The 20,021-nt window shown below is 41.2% G+C and overlaps 2 protein-coding genes across 9 annotated transcripts in view; one reads left to right on the forward strand and one right to left on the reverse strand.

Annotated features, from left to right (window-relative positions):
- Positions 1 to 20,021, forward strand: part of LOC308386738 (RAC-beta serine/threonine-protein kinase-like) — a 51,351-nt gene that overhangs the window by 24,704 nt on the left and 6,626 nt on the right. For 7 of the 8 annotated variants that reach the window (XM_080866483.1, XM_080866481.1, XM_080866484.1 and 4 more), the window contains 3 exons: positions 1,578 to 1,646; positions 1,788 to 1,910; positions 18,950 to 19,078. In XM_080866483.1, the coding sequence (XP_080722609.1) occupies positions 1,578 to 1,646; positions 1,788 to 1,910; positions 18,950 to 19,078 (321 nt within the window). The remainder of the gene's footprint in view (positions 1 to 1,577; positions 1,647 to 1,787; positions 1,911 to 18,949; positions 19,079 to 20,021) is intronic. The other variant, XM_080866486.1, reaches the window with a different exon arrangement.
- On the reverse strand, positions 10,457 to 11,598 carry LOC308386739 (uncharacterized protein). Its single transcript, XM_080866487.1, has 4 exons — positions 11,466 to 11,598; positions 11,062 to 11,150; positions 10,774 to 10,946; positions 10,457 to 10,610 (listed from the first exon to the last, which is right to left on the reverse strand). The coding sequence occupies exons 1-4, from the start codon at positions 11,519 to 11,521 to the stop codon at positions 10,581 to 10,583; spliced, it is 348 nt and encodes a 115-aa protein (XP_080722613.1). The 5' UTR covers positions 11,522 to 11,598; the 3' UTR covers positions 10,457 to 10,580.

Raw genomic sequence — 20,021 nt, forward strand, 5'->3', positions numbered from 1 at the left:
GGGAGCAATCATCAGAAAATGGAAGACATACAAGACCACTGATAATCTCCCTCTATCTGGGGCTCCACGCAAGATCTCATCCCGTGGGGTCAAAATGATCATGAGAACGGTGAGCAAAGATCCCAGAACCACACGGGGGGACCTGGTGAATGACCTGCAGAGAGCTGGGACCAAAGTAACAAAGGTCACCATCAGTAACACACTACAACGGCAGGGAATCAAATCCCGCAGTGCCAGACGTGTTCCGCTGCTGAAGCCAGTGCATGTCCAGGCCCGTCTGAAGTGTGCCAGAGAGCACATGGATGATACAGCAGAGGATTGGGAGAATGTCATGTGGTCAGATGAAACCAAAGTAGAACTTTTTGGTATAAACTCAACTCGTCGTGTCTGGAGGAAGAAGAATACTGAGTTGCATCCCAAGAACACCATACCTACTGTGAATCATGGGGGTGGAAACATCATGCTATGGGGCTGTTTTTCTGCCAAGGGGACAGGACGACTGATCCGTGTTAAGGACAGAATGAATGGGGCCATGTATCGTGAGATTTTGAGCCAAAACCACCTTCCATCAGTGAGAACTTTGAAGATGAAACGAGGCTGGGTCTTCCAACATGATCCAAAACACACCGCCCGGGCAACAAAGGAGTGGCTCCGTAAGAAGCATTTGAAAGTCCTGGAGTGGCCTAGCCAGTCTCCAGACCTCAACCCCATAGAAAATCTGTGGCGGGAGTTGAAAGTCCGTGTTGCTCGGCGACAGCCCCAAAGCATCACTGCTCTCGAGAAGATCTGCATGGAGGAATGGGCCAAAATACCAGCTACTGTGTGTGCAAACCTGGTAAAGACCTATAGTAAACGTTTGACCTCTGTTATTGCCAACAAAGGTTATGTTACAAAGTATTGAGTTGTATTTTTGTTATTGACCAAATACTTATTTTCCACCTTGATTTACGAATAAATTCTTTACAAATCCTACCATGTGGATTCATGGATTTTTTTTTCACATTCTGTCTCTCACAGTTGAAGTGTACCTCTGGTGCAAATTACTGACCTCTGTCATCATTTTAAGTGGGGGAACTTGCACAATCGGTGGCTGACTAAATACTTTTTTGCCCCACTGTATATATATATGTGTGTATATATGTGTGTATGTGTATCATTTTCTTTCTGCTTGTTTGTATAAGCAAAGTATATTTAGACAAGAATTTACTAGATGAAGCAAAAGTTAAGTGTCTGACATGTTAAAACTGCTCAAATTGGAGATGGTCGAGCAGGAAATGTTGTAAAAGATAGCTGCTTTGAGATAGGATGAGCCTACTAAACTATGACCCGAAACTAGTTGTCATTTCTTAAACGCTATTAAACTCATTACAGTATCTTCACGTTGCAGTCTTCAAATCAGAAGCAAGGGAAAATTGAGTCTTTTAATTGATTTTTGAGGAATCTTAAAAATTCTTAAACCCAATCAAAGGCCTCTTTCTATTTACTTTGTTTGTTTTTCTCCTGATGGTTAGTAGTTACATAGGGATTCTTCGCTGTATACCTGATATTTTATTTTCATTGTGATAACGTTCTTACAGACACTGAAATATGCCTTCCAAACCCACGATCGACTCTGTTTTGTAATGGAATATGCTAATGGAGGCGAGGTGAGACCCCATATCCTACATCCATAATCAACTCATCAGTCATATGGGATGCACCCAGTTCAAGAGTTAACCATTTACACGTAGACAGATCTTGTATAACACCAGGTAAGTCCTTGACTCTCTCTGCTCTGTTTTCTTCAGCTCTTCTTCCACCTCTCACGTGAACGAGTCTTCACAGAAGACCGGGCACGTTTCTATGGTGCTGAGATTGTATCAGCACTTGAGTACCTCCATTCACGTGACGTTGTTTACCGTGATTTGAAGGTGAATACGACACACAAATCCATCATTTCATAAATGCCCCGTGTGCAAGTATGACTGCAATCATACTACAAACTGAATCTTAATTTGTTTATAATCACACACCAAGGGAAATGTTGCAAAATTTGAGAGCTTGTAGAATAAAATGTGTTTAGAAAAAAATTTAACTTGTATTTTGAAATTTTCATTATTATTTTGTGCTTTCACAAGTGTGTTAAATTTAGTTACAGAATAAACATGCACAAATAGACTTATATTTGCAAAACCAAAATTTAAATTTCGAATTTAAATTTTACATATATTTTTACAACTTACAACCAAAGCTCTGTGATTGCAACCTCTCAAATTAGTGAATACAACTGCTCAATTGCATCCTCTCGAGTTACAAATTCATGAATTTCCTCGCTTTGACATTGGAAACACGTCTTACAGTAAATGTGTTGTAAAACTCGTACTTGTAGCTAAAGAGGTGTTGGTAGGGCGGACAGAGCGGTCATCCAGTCAAAAGCAGAAGACCAAGAGGTCTCATTTTTCACTGTCCTCTGTATGCCATGCTGGATTCACTACAACAGAACAATTGTAAGTTTCCCTCAAAACTTTGCTTTTGCACATTAACACTGTGAATAATGACAAAATCAACACAAAGGACAAAAATCCTCAATCCTTATGAGGGGCAGCGTCAAGAACAACTTGACGCTGCACCATCGAGAGCATCCTGACCAACTGTATAACAGTCTGGTACGGGAACTGCTCTGCCTCAGACCGGAAGGTGTTGCAGAGGGTCGTGAAAACTGCCCAGCGCATCGCCAGAGCACCACTTCCTGCCATAAAGGACATCTACAGGAAGCGGTGTCTGAAAAGGGCTGGGAAAATCATCAGAGACCCCAGTCACCCATCACATGGACTCTTCACCCTCCTGCCCTCTGGGAGGCGCTACAGGAGCCTCCGGACTAAGACCACCAGGTACCGGAACAGCTTCTTCCCCACAGCTGTCAGACTCCTGAACTCTGCCTCCTGACATCTGACCCACGTTAACACATGGACTGAACATACACACACCCACAATGGACAACTGTACCCTCAAAAACACAATAATAACATGGACTAAACCACCACTCACAACCACTAGCACTTTATATAGCCTCTGTAGGAATTATCCACATATCTCACTTATCTTAACTGCACTACTGTATAGCTCTGTGTAAATAATCATTCTGTACATACGATAATTTTTAATCCTACAACTGTTTACAACTTGCATAGTTCCCATTTCTGTATAACTGTATATCTCAGATTTCTGTAAAGTTATTTATTTCATATTCTGTATAGTTTTTCATATTTATATCCTGTTCATAGCCTGTACATAGCTTGTACTCACTACAGCCTGTACATACTAGAGATGGCACGATACCACTTTTTTATGTCCGATACCGATACCGATATCATAAATTTGGATATCTGCCGATACCGATATGAATCCGATATAGTGTTTTTTAATCAACAAAACTGTTTTTTAAAATATCTTGCTGCATTTTGCAAGTCTGCAAGTTCATACTCAAGTTTAAAACAACAACTACACTAAAGCTATTCTGTTATACCTGTATACAAAAAAAATATTTCATAGTTCAGCAATACTGATCAATCTAATAAACTTAGACCTACACCATCCTCCCTGTTCTGGTATTTTAAAGAGTACTTAGCGTAAATATTAAGCAACCTAACTAATAGGGTTCCAACTCCCAGCAACAACAAAAATAAATAAATAAAAAATAGGGAACCACCCCTCACGCTCCACCTCATGATGCTTAATCGACGTAATCAACCTTAATTTGATGCAGTGTGAAAAAAAAAATGCACAGAAATCAATTATTTTTCAAGAAATATTAAATAGATTCAACATCTTTCTTCAACAAAATTGCAGACTGCACAGATGGTACCTTCCCAAAGTAAAAAGTACTATAGCTTACTAGGGTATATATATTAGACTTAATAGTCACTATATACAGTAATTGACTTCTATTCATTTTACATCAAATTAAAACTTTGGGTGTCAGATAATTATTTATTAAAAGCTCGACATTTTAAATGAGAATAAGAAAGAAAAGTATGTCTTTGTGCCCCCTTTTCCCAGTTAATGCCCTATCGGCCCCCCTGGCTAAACTTTGCTAGATCCGCCCCTGCACAGTTACCAGCCGTCAGCTACGTAGAAAAAGATCCTGGTGTAGAAAGTAATATTAAATAAATTGTAACAACAGCTTATCAAGCTTAAACGTGCTGCTGTTGTTCAGCCGCTGGTTTCCTCTTTCTGGTGCAAAGTGGACCAAAAACAAACAAGAGAGACAGACTCGCGACAGAAAAGCCGATCAGCTGATCATTTAAGCAGTTTCACGATTGAAGTAGCAGCCGGAGAGCGAGAGGCAGTCGCTCGTTAAGCTTAACGTGGGAATGCTTTACAAACATTCAGAGATGGACTTACACACGTGCTTTACTTCTCTCGGGGATAACTTTGTCGGAGATGAAATGCCAGGTTGCTAGCGAAGCTCCAAATGCTATCCAGACCACCGACAGGTCCCGCATGCCACAGCCGCTCTATCACGTGACGCATACTGCTCCGACTGCTAACGTTCTGAGGCGAGTTACGGCGTGTTGCAAGTTTTGTGAGGTGCTTTCGTGATATTTAATGGATCGGATTACATTTTTTATTTTTCTCCGATATCCGATCCAGTAATTTAGGTCAGTATCGGACCGATACCGATACGTAATATCGGATCGGTCCATCTCTAGTACATACTTATAGTTATAGAATATTCACAACATACTTCATACCGTGTACATTATAACATACCATAATAGACCCATTTCTGTAATATACTTACATATCTATATTATTGCTAATATATATTGTAATATATCTATATCACTAAAGCACTTCTGGATGGATGCAAACTGCATTTCGTTGCCCTGTACCTCTGCATGTGCAATGACAATAAAGTTGAATTCTATTCTATTCTAACAAGAATGAATGAGCATTTTGGCTGCCAGAAGTGTTTCTCACTCAGTTTGTCCCAGTAAATCATGACTTTTACTTCATCTTTGAGCCCTCTCTCTGAACCACAGGACTGTCACTCGGGGACATCAGAACATTACACTTTAAATGACAGTATCTTTAAGCTGTTTTATCCATGCATATTAAGCTAAAAGGAATCTATACAAAGTCATTGTTATGCAGCAAATATGTTTGATTGCTAAAGGGTTTTCCCAGTATCTCTTTCATGCTGCTGTCCACCCTTTCAATGGAGTGGATGTTTGCAGGAAGGCTGTATGCTGTTTTTGTATTTGTTGTAATGGACTGGGGAATAGGAGCTATTGTCAGTTCTTTTCCTCGCCTCCTCTCCAAGCAGTCTTAGTCCCTCCAGTCTTAGTCCCTCCCCTTCCTCTAAGGAAGAGACATGAGGAGAGAGAGGAGTCCAGTCAGCCACTGTAGTGATAAGACAGCTTTACTGCATCGTGTTAAATTGATGTCACTTAAAAAAGTGTGTGGCACATTTGCATCATCTGTCTATTGTCTAATTTCCAGAGCACTGCTGTGTCTTCTGATTACTGATAGATGAGCATATCCATTTTTTGGGCACTCTTACAAATGGTGAAGGGTAAAAAGTTAGACTACATACCTAATCATCTTAAATAACTAAGAATACAAATTAATGCTGAATTTAGAAATCTCATTATTTGTGTGTTATTTATTACTTGCAACTTTTTGTAGCTCCTCTTCTATGCATTGCAGATAAAACTTACAAAAGTGTACATCATTACAGTGATGCTGACGGGACTCCTCTGCCCTCCAGATGCATTTTAGGAAATGAGACAACCTGTAAGATGCCAAACTGACTTAATTGTTTCAGTCTCAAGATACAGTAGAGATGAGAGACATAAAATTGAGAAACGTGAAAAGCGCAACCTCTTTGCCTCTATATTATGCAAAAGGATAAGCAAATTGGCTGGGATGCCTTTACAGTAGGTCTCTATTATTGGGTTCTCCTGTCGCAGTTGTCCTCATCAGTAAAATGACATCATACTAGTCAGTCTATGAACCATTAAACATTCATACTAACACTTGTATAATACATTTCTGAATTCAACAGATAAAAGCTTTAAGAACATAACTGACAGATGTTAACTTCTCATTAGAAGTCGACTTGCTTTTTATTAATATAATTTTTTTTTAAAGTAAACTTTGACTGTCAATAGTATTTTATTCTTTTTGTTCAATTTGTTATTCATTATATTCTATTATTTGTCTAAATATCAGCAGACAAATAATCTGCGTCGATGGGATTTTTTTTTCTTCAGTCACAGGACATTAACACAGAAACCATAATATAACTTGTTACGTTATGGTAAATGGCCTGTATTTGTATAGCGCTTTACTTAGTCCCTAAGGACCCCAAAGCGCTTTACACTACATTCAGTCATCCACCTATTCACACACACATCCACACACTGGTGATGACAAGCTACATTGTAGCCACAGCTGCCCTTGGGCGCACTGACAGAGGCGAAGCTGCCAGACACTGGCGCCACCGGGCCCTCTGACTACCACCACTAGGCAACGGGTGAAGTGTCTTGCCCAAGGACACAACGACCGAGACTGTCCGAACCGGCGATTGAACCGGCAACCTTCCAATTACAAGACGAAGCAACAAGCAGGCTGAATTACACCAGAGGAATAGGTTTTTCAATTAAGTTTGTCTTTTTTTTAAAAAGGAAGTCACTGGAGATAAATGAAGGGCAGCAGGTGAATTTAAGGAGCAGGACAGTGCAAGCTGAGTAGATAAAACAGCAGGGATTAAAAGAGTACAGGGACTGGAGCTTGGAAGGTGGTGGGAACAGGACAGTGGGCAAGCAGCTAAGTACTTGGCAATAAATCACGATGATAGTGTCGATGCCGGTCAGTAGATGGCTTATAAGAAAGCTGGGGATTCTGAGAAACAGACAAGCTACAGGTTAGCTACAGGTTAGCAGGTCATCTACTTATCAGAAAGTTGGATATTGGTAAATGGTAAATGGACTGGTTCTTATATAGCGCTTTTCTACATTATCTGAGCACTCAAAGTGCTTTACATGCAAAAAAGCAGCGCACCCATTCATACAAGCACTTTTTTCTACGCTGTTTCTGAGTGCTTTGTATTTAACATTCACATGCAGTCATACTCCAATAGATGCATTGGAGAGCAACATGGGGTTAGTATCTTGCCCAAAGATATTTGGCATGCAGGCTGCAGCGTATCACATGATGGCATACCACAGCATATTAAAGGTCTATTGGAGTCTGGCTCGACACCACACACACACACACTAGTGATGGGATTTCCGGCTCTTTTTAGAGAACCGGCTCTTTCGGCTCGACTCACTAAAAAGAGCCGGCTCTTCGGCTCCGAACCGACTCTTCAGGTTGTTTTGTTGCTTTAATTAATTTATTATTAACAATAATATAAAATTATGCTCAAAAGGAATTACTAATGTAAAAAAAAAAAGTTGGTTTTATTTATATATATTTTATATATAAATATATGCAGTGGCCCCTAGAGACAAAGCACGTACAAAATCCAAAAAGCATGTACAAATTCCAAAGCACATACAAACTCCAAAACACATTTCTAGCATTAACTGAACTTCCAAAACAGAGCTACCTAGATCACTTAAATTACACAATTGAAAGCATACAGTATGTGTATGGTTTGTCTATTTATACACAAGCACTCATATATTCAAATAATTTTAAAAAAAAGTTCATTTACCTGTTACTACCACACACCAAATCCAGTCAGTGGTACTTGCTGGCTTGTGTAGCCACTAGGTAACAAAAGCTCAACACTGCGCCTAGCATCCTGGAGCACTTCTGTTGTGTTTTGTACGTGTTTTGGAGTTTTTACGTCAGGCATGTCCAAAGTCCGACAGATTTCAAGTGGCCCACAGCTTCAGTCTAATTATGTATAATTTATGGCTCACTTTCTAAGTCTGAATAAATAAATCATGACTTTAAAGGTGTAATTCCTTTTTTCAGCACATGGTGGCAGCACATTTTTTTTGCTACTTGCACCTGTGCTGCAAGCCCGCCCTTCTCTGCTCATTTCTGCCATGGCGACTGTACAAAAAAAGAGAAAGGTTGATGGTGAGGGCCGCCGCTTTCAGGAGCGGTGGGAATTTTACTGAAATTCGAGGCAATTGTGTTTGCCTGATTTGTAAAGAGACTATTGCCTTGTTCAAGGATTTTAACATCAGGAGACACTACGAGACTAAACATGCTGCAACATTTAACAAGCTAACAGGGAGTGAGCGCGCTGAAAATGTGAAGCAACTCCAAGCTGCTCTGGCTTCGCAACAGCGATTTTTCATGCGGGCCTGTGAGACACATGAAAATATCACGAAAGCCAGCTACGAAGTGGCTATGTTAATAGCTAAACATGGCAAACCTTCCACTGAAGGTACGTTTATCAAAGACTGTGTCATGAAAATGGTGGAGAACATTTGCCCCGAGAAGAAGCAAGAATTTCTGAGTGTTTGCTTGGCACGCAACACTGTGGCATGAAGAGTTGAGGATATATCGTCAGACATTCACAGACAGCTGCGGGACAGAGGAGTGGATTTTGATTATTTCTCATTAGCCTGCGATGAAAGCACCGATGCATCTGACACCGCGCAACTACAGATTTTTTTTACGAGGAGTCGACAACAAGATGAACGTGACAGAGGAGCTGCTGGATCTCAAAAGCCTTAAGGGTCAAACCAGAGGAATGGATTTATTCATTTCTGTTTGTGAAGCTGTTGATGATATGAAGCTACCATGGAGTAAAGTTTCTAGGATCATTACTGATGGTGCACCTGCCATGGCTGGTGAGCGAAGCGGATTGTCCACACTGATCTGCAATAAAGTCAGCGAAGAAGCAGGTAACGCTGTTAAACTTCACTGTATCATTCATCAGCAGGCTCTCTGTGCGAAACATCTCAAATTTGATGATGTTATGAAACCAGTAGCAAAGACAATCAACTGTATTCGCTCTAAAGCTCTGTACCACCGACAGTTTCAGCAGTTTCTGCATGACATCCAGGCTGAATATGGTGACGTAACTTATTACAATGATGTGAGGTGGCTAAGTCGGGGGTCTGCACTACAGCGATTATTCTCTCTCAGAGAGGAAATCAGACAGTTTTTAGATGAAAAGGGACAACCAATGGAAGAAATGTCTGATCCTGTATGTCTGGCAAATCTGGCTTTTTTGGTTGACATTACGAAGCATCTGAATGCGCTGAATGTTAATCTTCAAGGAAAAGACGCAGTGGTGAGCCAACTATACGCTTACATCAAGGCCTTTGGAACCAAACTGCAACTTTTTCAAAGACACTTGTCCCTAACAGAGCCCTGTACCACACACTTCCCAACTTTGAAAGAGGTTATTGACAGTTTCCCAGTGGATATTAATGTCCAAATGAAGAGGTGTGCAACAGCTATCGTGTCTCTTTCTGGAGAATTTAACAAACGCTTTCAGGACTTTGCAGCTATTGAAAAAGCTAAGCAAGCCTACCGCAGACATGAGCGAGACAAATAAATATGAAGGCATGCCGGCTCGGACGTCGCCCGGATCAACAAGGTCCGCGTCAGGTGTTGAGGAACCAGGGCACCCTGACGAAAAGTGGGCTACTGGAACAAGAAGGCATCGGTGGGCAAGAGACGAAAACAGGGCGTTGTTGGAATGCTACTACGCAAGTAACCCCGGCGGCAGGGGCTACATGAATAGGATGAGGGACCTATGGATTCTTCGATACCCAACATCCACAATGACGGCGAAACAACTAGTAGCTCAGTGTTCCAACATTTGAAAGAAGGGACTGCTCTCACAGCTAGAGATGGACGAGGTACAACACAAATTCTACGGCAAGGAGTCGTCCCCAGATAGCAAGGAAACATTGAAACAATGTTGAGTCAATATCAGGCTGTGTCATTGAATCAACGTTGAAGTGTGACGTTGACCTGACGTCACTCTTGCACCCTTTTTTAACGTTGAAACGACGTCAGGTTTTGATGTTGAATCAATGTTGAAACCTGACGTTGATTCAACGTTATATTTTCTAATACTGTTGACATTGAAACAATGTCAGATTCTGATATTGAAACACTGTTGAGCTATGGTGTTGATTTTCCACCTCTTTCGCACAGTTGCTTTTTATTAAAACAACAGTTAAATCATGACTGGAAATCTACCTTTCTTTATAGGTATTTTAACCAATACTAAACTACTGCATGTTTCCATCAATACTTCAACCACCTAAACACATAATTGTACTTATTCCTTAAATTGGACACCCTTTATAAAAAAACCCCAAATGTCTCACAATGTATCATGTCAATATTAATATCCTAAAATAAGAAAGCATTGCATGTGATGTAACAGAGAAAAAAAATAAACAAAAAAAGGTCAATAGGCATGTTTCGTTTGCTAAATACTTTATTAAAAGACAGTTTCCTATTTACGTTTATATGATTCACAGAAGTTTGTAATTTTTTGCATGATGTGCGTCCTGCACCACCCAAATGATCTGGGGCGTATCGGAGCCATTTCTGCACTGCTTGTGCAAAGACAAACTCGGACATAGAGTTTGCCCCTAACTGCTGCGTCAGGCTCCAATCAAGGCAAAGCGTCTCACCTATAGACACATTTTAAGAGATGGAATTAGCGTGTCTCATGTCTTAAATGTGTATGCAAGTGCTTGTGTGTTTAATCAACAGGCCGTTGTTATGTATTTAAATCACATCTGACAGCTATTACACTTTATAGTTACAAAGTGTACATAACCTTTATATACTTACCATTGCCTTATTTGCCTCTTGTGATTGAAGAGCTGGCTCTGCATTGTTTAGCTCCTCAATGTTGTGCAAGGGCAAATCCAGAGGCAGTACCCCAGCATCTACCGATTCATTGCAGCCGGTATTGCGGATGGCTCTGACCTCCTCACGGAGTTCGTTAACAGCTCTCGTCAGGTCTGACAGAAAAAGATAATTTTTTTTTTTAAGTATTTAAGAATACAGACAACTTATCAAAAGTTTCCTTGTGTCACACACAGATATGTACAAAGACACTAGACAGTATTTTATTACCTGGTATTTTCACTCGAGGGGCCTGGGGAAACCATTTTTTTGTGGGCTGCTCATCCTCTGAGTCACTATATGTGTACAGGGGATTTGGTCTAAAGAAAAAAAGTTGAAAACGGTCATAAGTAATTACAAATGTGCTTTTGGAATATTTTTTCCTAAAGTTACAGTTTGATTTATAACAACACACACAGGAAACTGAGATGTGCAAGAAGGTACAGTATACAAGGAATTTTTGAAGTGCACAAGTGTACACGGCTTTGCATTTATAAAAAGTTTACAAGCTTCCACTTTTTGGACTATATTATGTGGTGATATTGCAGTATGCAAGCACCACAGATATGTATAAAAGACAAGATCATAAATTCTTAGCAATCAAAGATATGTTTGTGAAATAAAAAAAGTTTTACTTGTGCTTTCTTTTATGACTGGTCTGAGTTTCAGCTTCGGACTGAAGGTCAGACATATCACAGTGTTCACTTAGATATTTCTGAAGACTGCGTTCTGCTTCGTGAAATGTGTCTGGAAGTACAAACACAATGTATGGCCAGACATAAATTAGGACACGAAAAACTTGTTATTGTTACATTTATTCAATACCAATCCAGATGATACCCACCATGGCTTATTAGAAGTCGGACTGGTGCATAGGTGAGTCATGTTGCACCAGGATGAACTCTCCTCTTTACTGCGTCGTGGATCCTGAATGTGTCTCACGGAGGATATGGAGGCCATGACAATTTCTCCCCATTTATCCATGATCTAGGGACTATTTCTGTACCACCAGTGCTAAACTGCACAATGCACCAGTCTTTCATTTTTATCTTTTTTTTAAAATTTGGAGTCCTTTTTTGCCCTGTCTAGGATAAACAGGAAACAGATAATTACAATATATTTCATAGTCACTACAAAACTTGATATATTGATTGAACTAAATAATAAATAATAGCTTAAAATGTATATAGGCAACAATTACAAGCAAACCCATATATGTAAGCATTTAAACACTGAAGATAATAAAATTAACAGTATTTTGTCTAAGTCTGCCATTGTAGGAATTCATGGCACCGAGACAAAAACTTGGCGCACAGTGTGGCGTCAAAATAGGCGCACACCTTTGACGCTGCGTTTTCTCCGTCTTCCTCGTCCACACGTAAATGCTAAACGCAGTTTACGTGTGGACAAAAGGTGCAAACGCAAGTTAGGTGAGCGTGCAGTGTAAAGTTTGAATTGAGTGCGAATCGAAGCGGGTGCTCACCAATCATTAAAAATAACAAAGTCATTGAACACATTTATACAGTTACCTTTACGTTTATCAATCATATATCACAGATTTACAATTTTTTGTAGTACTATGCTAAAAAGCAACTACAGAGCGAAAGTCTGGGTCAAGCGCCGAGGCGACGGCAAGAACAAAGGAACCCTCGAAGCGTTAAAGCTAGCTTTGTAAGGGAATATAACAGAAAAGTATGAAACGAAAATGTTTTCTTTGTTGATAGACTTTGTTTGCAGTGCAATTTATTTGTTGCCGGATTGTAAGATGAAAGTAGACACAATTTCGGGCTCCCACATTTTATCCGAAACTTTACATTAACAAGTTTTTTTTTAGTTTTTTTTTACTGTTATTCAAATGCAACCGTGGAAATAACGAATAGAACAAAAGTCATTCATTCTTACCTTATACTAATCATGGTGCAGGCCAGTGCAGTGCATGAACTGATGCCTTCTCCGGTCAATTCCGCTGAGAGTAAATCTAATGTCCCGCTCTACTGTACAAGACAATGGTTACCTGGAGGGATGTACCAATGTGATAGGGGTGCTGCGGAATAGTCCAAGTGGTAGCAGCTTTAATTTCCCGCTCAACCATAAATCGATGGTTTTTCAACGTGATTGTTGTCACCTTGTCAACTATAAATAGATCAACAATCAACGATGACAGAACAACAGTGAATCAATGTTATTTCAATGTCAGTGTCAGGTTTCATCAGTATTTCAATGTTGTTTCAACATTGGTTTTGTGTTGACATTTCAATCCTGACGATTCTGATGGTTCAAATGGAAAATCAACATCTGTTCAATGTCTCCTTGCTATCTGGGTCAGGACGCCAGGTCAGGGGGGAGATATCATCACCCCCACCCGAGATTGGGTACATAGCCCCAAGTGCGATAGGAGAAGGATCGTTGAGTGCGAGAGGAACTGACCTGAAAAATAGGATCATGGCCAAGCTTGAAACCTGGATTCCCCGTAGCCGGTTACCAAGATTACGTGAAGTACCCTCAGAAGGTCTGCTAGATGATGTTAATGCAGCACTACGGACAATACCTACAACCACGACTACCGACACTAACAAGCTGATCTACAATATGGCAGCAGTGATCAGTGAGATGCTTGGCTACAAGTTGAACAGCCACAAGGGGCAGTACCCTCCATGGAGGAGGAGGCTAGAGGGCAAGATCAAAGTAGCACGAAGGGAGGTTAGCACACTAACGGAGTTGCAGAAAGGTGCGACAAAGAAGGTGCATAAGAAATACAGCAAGCTGTCCATACCTGAGGCCTTGGCCAAGCAAAGACTCACAGCCTTGGCCAGCCGCTTGAGGAGGTACACCAGAGAGATAGAAGGCAGGAGAATAAACCAGCTGTTCTCCACAGAACCAGCAAAGGTGTACTCTCAGTGGCAAGGGAACAATAATAATAAGAGAACAGCACCACCAAGGCTGGAGGCAGAACAATACTGGAAGAGCATATGGGAGAAGGATGCAACCCATAACGGCAATGCTCAGTGGCTAGTGGATCTGAGGGCAGACCACAGCGACCTCCCTGAACAGGGTCCAGTAACCATCACAGTGGCAGATATCCAAGAAAGGGTCTCCAGTATGAAGAGTTGGACAGCACCAGGGCCCGACATGGTTCACGCCTACTGGCTAAAGAAGCTGACTGCACTCCACGAACCTCTGGCAGCACAAATGAACCAGCTGCTAGTTAACGAGAGACACCCGGAATGGCTAACCGAAGGTCGGACAGTCCTGATCCCCAAGGACCCCAAGAAGGGACCGGTCCCCTCCAACTACCGACCAATAACCTGTCTCAGTACTACATGGAAGCTCCTGTCAGGCATCATATCGGCTAAGATGAACAGGCACATGGGTCAATACATGAGCGGGACACAGAAAGGAATTGGCAAGAATACCAGAGGCGCAAAACACCAGCTACCGGTAGACAGAACAGTCAGCCGAGACTGCAAGACCAGACTGACCAACCTGTGCACGGCCTGGATTGATTACAAGAAGGCCTATGACTCAATGCCCCACAGCTGGATACTGGAATGCCTAGAATTGTACAAGATCAATGGGACCCTAAGAGCCTTCATCAGGAACTCGATGGGGATGTGGCGTACAACACTAGAGGCCAACTCCAAGCCCATAGCACAAGTCACCATCAAGTGTGAGATCTACCAAGGAGATGCTCTGTCCCCACTGCTGTTCTGCATAGGCCTGAACCCCCTCAGTGAGATAATTGACAAGACTGGCTACGGATACCGACTACGGAACAGAGCAGTTGTCAGCCACCTCCTGTACATGGATGACATCAAGCTGTATGCCAAGAGTGAACGAGAAATCGATTCACTGATCCACACTACCAGGCTATACAGCAATGACATTGGAATGTCGTTCGGACTGGAGAAGTGTAGTCGGATGGTAACAAAGAGAGGGAAGGTAGTCAGAACTGAGGGGATTGAACTACCAGAAGGCAACATTGTAGACATAGAGGACAGTTACAAGTACCTGGGGATCCCGCAGGCGAATGGGAACCATGAAGAGGCCGCTAGAAAAGCTGCAACCACCAAGTACCTGCAGAGGGTCAGGCAAGTCCTGAGGAGTCAGCTGAATGGTAAGAACAAGATTCGGGCCATCAACACCTACGCCCTGCCCGTGATCAGGTACCCTGCTGGGGTAATAGGCTGGCCAAAGGAGGAGATAGAAGCCACTGACATAAAGACAAGAAAGCTCCTGACCATGCATGGAGGGTTTCACCCCAAGTCCAGCACCCTGAGGCTGTACGCTAAGTGGAAGGAAGGGGGCCGGGGACTGGTGAGTGTCAGCACCACAGTCCAGGATGAGACAACGAACATCCAAGAATACATTGGGAAGATGGCCCCAACTGACCGAGTGCTCAGTGAATACCTCAGGCAGCAGAAACCCAAGAAAGAGGAGGGAGACGAGGAACCATCATGGAAGGAAAGGGCCCCTGCACGGTATGTACCACCGGCAGATAGAGGAGGTGGCTGATATCCAGAAATCCTACCAGTGGCTGGACAAAGCTGGACTGAAAGACAGCACAGAGGCACTAATCATGGCAGCACACGAACACGCTCTGAGTACAAGATCCATAGAGGCTGGGGTCTATCACACCAGGCAAGACCCCAGGTGCAGGCTGTGTAAAGATGCCCCAGAGACAATCCAGCGCATAACAGCAGGGTGCAAGATGCTAGCAGGCAAGGCATACATGGAACGCCATAACCAAATGGCCGGCATAGTGTACAGGAACATCTGTGCCGAGTATAACCTGGAAGTCCCGAGGTCAAAATGGGAGATGCCCCCGAGGGTGGTGGAGAATGACCGAGCTAAGATCCTGTGGGACTTCCAGATACAGACGGACAAAATGGTGGTGATCGATGTAGCGGTTCCGAATGACAGCAATATTAGGAAGAAGGAACACGAGAAGCTGGAGAAATAGAAGAGCTCGAGAGGATGTGGAGGGTGAAGGTAACGGAGGTCCCCGTGGTAATCGGAGCCCTAGGTGCGGTGACTCCCAAGCTAGGCGAGTGGCTCCAGCAGATCTCGGGAATAACATCGGAGATCTCTGTCCAGAAGAGCGCAGTCCTGGGAACAGCTAAGATACTGCGCAGGACCCTCAAGCTCCCAGGCCTCTGGTAGAGGACCCGAGCTTGAAGGATAAACCGCCCGCAGGGGCGTGCTGGGTGTTTTTATATATATATATATATATAAATATATATGTGTATATATAAATATATATGTGTATATATATATATATATATGTGTGTGTGTATATATATATATATATATATATATATATATATATATATATATATATATATATATATATATATATATATATATATATATATATATGTATGTGTATATATATATATATATATATATATGTATGTGTATATATGTATGTGTATATATATATATATATATATATATGTATGTGTATATATGTATGTGTATATATATATATATATATATATATGTATGTGTATATATGTATGTGTATATATATATATATATATATATATGTATGTGTATATATGTATGTGTATATATATATATATATATATATATATGTATGTGTATATATGTATGTGTATATATATATATATATATATATATGTATGTGTATATATGTGTGTGTATATATATATATATATATGTGTGTGTATATATATATATGTGTATATAGATATGTATGTATATAGGGAGTGCAGAATTACTAGGCAAGTTGTATTTTTGAGGAATAATTTTATTATTGAACAACAACCATGTTCTCAATGAACCCAAAAAACTCATTAATATCAAAGCTGAATGTTTTTGGAAGTAGTTTTTAGTTTGTTTTTAGTTTTAGCTATTTTAGGGGGATATTTGTGTGTGCAGGTGACTATTACTGTGCATAATTATTAGGCAACTTAACAAGAAACAAATATATACCCATTTCAATTATTTATTTTTACCAGTGAAACCAATATAACATCTCCACATTCACAAATATACATTTCTGACATTCAAAAACAAAACAAAAACAAATCAGCGACCAATATAGCCACCTTTCTTTGCAAGGACACTCAAAAGCCTGCCATCCATGGATTCTGTCAGTGTTTTGATCTGTTCACCATCAACATTGCGTGCAGCAGCAACCACAGCCTCCCAGACACTGTTCAGAGAGGTGTACTGTTTTCCCTCATTGTAAATCTCACATTTGATGATGGACCACAGGTTCTCAATGGGGTTCAGATCAGGTGAACAAGGTGGCCACGTCATTAGTTTTTCTTCTTTTATACCCTTTCTTGCCAGCCACGCTGTGGAGTACTTGGACGCGTGTGATGGAGCATTGTCCTGCATGAAAATCATGTTTTTCTTGAAGGATGCAGACTTCTTCCTGTACCACTGCTTGAAGAAGGTGTCTTCCAGAAACTGGCAGTAGGACTGGGAGTTGAGCTTGACTCCATCCTCAACCCGAAAAGGCCCCACAAGCTCATGTTTGATGATACCAGCCCAAACCAGTACTCCACCTCCACCTTGCTGGCGTCTGAGTCGGACTGGAGCTCTCTGCCCTTTACCAATCCAGCCACGGGCCCATCCATCTGGCCCATCAAGACTCACTCGCATTTCATCAGTCCATAAAACCTTAGAAAAATCAGTCTTGAGATATTTCTTGGCCCAGTCTTGACGTTTCAGCTTGTGTGTCTTGTTCAGTGGTGGTCGTCTTTCAGCCTTTCTTACCTTGGCCATGTCTCTGAGTATTGCACACCTTGTGCTTTTGGGCATTCCAGTGATGTTGCAGCTCTGAAATATGGCCAAACTGGTGGCAAGTGGCATCTTGGCAGCTGCACGCTTGACTTTTCTCAGTTCATGGGCAGTTATTTTGCGCCTTGGTTTTTCCACACGCTTCTTGCGACCCTGTTGACTATTTTGAATGAAACGCTTGATTGTTCGATGATCACGCTTCAGAAGCTTTGCAATTTTGAGACTGCTGCATCCCTCTGCAAGATATCTCACTATTTTTGACTTTTCTGAGCCTGTCAAGTCCTTCTTTTGACCCATTTTGCCAAAGGAAAGGAAGTTGCCTAATAATTATGCACACCTGATTTAGGGTGTTGATGTCATTAGACCACACCCCTTCTCATTACAGAGATACATCACCTAATATGCTTAATTGGTAGTAGGCTTTCGAGCCTATACAGCTTGGAGTAAGACAACATGCATGAAGAGGTTGATGTGGACAAAATACTCATTTGCCTAATAATTCTGCACTCCCTGTATATCAAGGTCAGTGGTAATTCTTTTTGAAACTCTTGTAAATGCAAGAACTCAAGAATACAGTGATGTGGGAGCTTCAAATTGATATCACAGGAGTATCTACTAAAAATCTTGGACGAGTTTGAATGACGTCGACCTGTCTTTGAAAAAGGAACAACAAAACTATTCTTTCAGTGATCAAGATGATGAGGTTCCACAAATATTTGTACACTGGATGTAGGCAATATGTCTGTGAAGGTTCTCAGTCATCCAGGTCATCGTAGTCAAAGCAGCTTGCAAAGAAAAGCGTCTGGACTTCTTTAAGTTGCTTGAAGACGTTTCACCTCTCATCCGAGAAGCTTCTTCAGTTCTAAGGTCAAATGGTGGAGAGTCCCAGATATAACCTAGTGGGAGTATCCCCCCACAGAGGGACAAAAAGACCCCCTGATGATCCTCTAATCGCCTGAGCCAAGGTGTGAAACTGGGTGTGGGTCCCAATCAGCCAGAGCTCAGGCGATTAGAGGATCATCAGGGGGTCTTTTTGTCCCTCTGTGGGGGGATACTCCCACTAGGTTATATCTGTGACTCTCCACCATTTGACCTTAGAACTGAAGAAGCTTCTCGGATGAGAGGTGAAACGTCTTCAAGCAACTTAAAGAAGTCCAGACGCTTTTCTTTGCAAGCTGCTTTGACTAGATGTAGGCTTATTTTTTGGTTAGTTTAATGTAGACAGCATGTTTGTTTTTCTGTTGTTTTGTGAACAGACGAAGAAAATGTACAGGAACTGTGGATCTGTTGAATTGGCAGCAGTGTATGATTATACTGAAATCTGATGTGAATGTGTTTTTCCTCTCAGCTGGAGAATTTGATGCTGGACAAAGACGGACACATTAAAATAACTGATTTTGGCCTTTGTAAAGAGGGCATTACTCCAGATGCAACAATGAAAACCTTTTGTGGAACACCTGAATATCTGGCTCCTGAGGTAAGGCACTGTCTGGTGACACATTTTAAACACACCTGTGTTGTCAAGCTTGTTTAATAGCTTGTTTAATATCATAGTTTGGTCCCCTGTCTCTAGATTTGCTGCAACTGTAAATCTATTACTCATATTTTATGTGCATAAGAAGCTGTCTTGGTTGAGCCATGTAAAGTGTTCTGTTTTTGTTTGTTTTTCCTGTGTACAGTAAAACAAGGTACGTGTGAGTTGATATGTTGACCAATGTCCAATATCACTAAGAATCATGCTACACCCAAGACACCCAATCACCCAAGTTTGTGAACTTGGGAATGAGGTGATGTAGACGTTTCATGCCATACCATAATCTCAGACTAGTTCAAATCTCAGTGACCTTGACCTCAAGGTCAGAGGTCACGTTTCCTGAAAATGTTGTCAATGCGACAACTTGAGCACAAGCCAACACAGGATTTCCAAATTGTGTCAAGAGGAGTACCACTGGCGACCACCAGTTGGTTTTTTATTTATTTATTTATTAAAACAGCTTTTACCATCAAGCCATTCAACACCTCAACTACAACACTTGAATACCGACACCACACTTCACAGGATGCACACAGAAGCTGTCCTAAAGTTTCTCAAGAACATACTACACTCTGCACTGGTCACTTCATTCTTATTAGTATTTAAATAAAAATAAAAACCCTTACTCCGTCCAATACTGTACTAACTGCAACTCTAAAATCTTGTACTGCTCAGTTTGTGCTACTGCTCACTCCTGCCACTTTATCCCATGTGCAATATCCCATTACCCCCATTTCAATGGTCACATTTCTATTTAAGATTTTTTTATTTATACATTTGTGTATATATTTATATATATTTAGTCTGTTAATATTTGTAATATTTTTACTGTATTATACTGCTGAGTGACTTGTCTTCTGCACGTCAAACACATTTCATTGGAATG

Source organism: Rhamphochromis sp. 'chilingali' (genome assembly GCF_963969265.1).
Source record: "Rhamphochromis sp. 'chilingali' genome assembly, chromosome: 19".
Taxonomy (NCBI): domain Eukaryota; kingdom Metazoa; phylum Chordata; class Actinopteri; order Cichliformes; family Cichlidae; genus Rhamphochromis; species Rhamphochromis sp. 'chilingali'.

Coding starts and splice junctions, on each gene's coding strand:
- LOC308386739 (XM_080866487.1), bottom strand. CDS start 11,521: ATGTCTGACCTTCAGTCCGAAGCTGAAACTCAGACCAGTCATAAAAGA. Junction 11,151..11,465: donor AGTCATAAAAGAAAGCACAA/GTAAAACTTTTT, acceptor TTTTTTCTTTAG/ACCAAATCCCCTGTACACAT. Junction 10,611..10,773: donor AAGAGGCAAATAAGGCAATG/GTAAGTATATAA, acceptor ATGTGTCTATAG/GTGAGACGCTTTGCCTTGAT.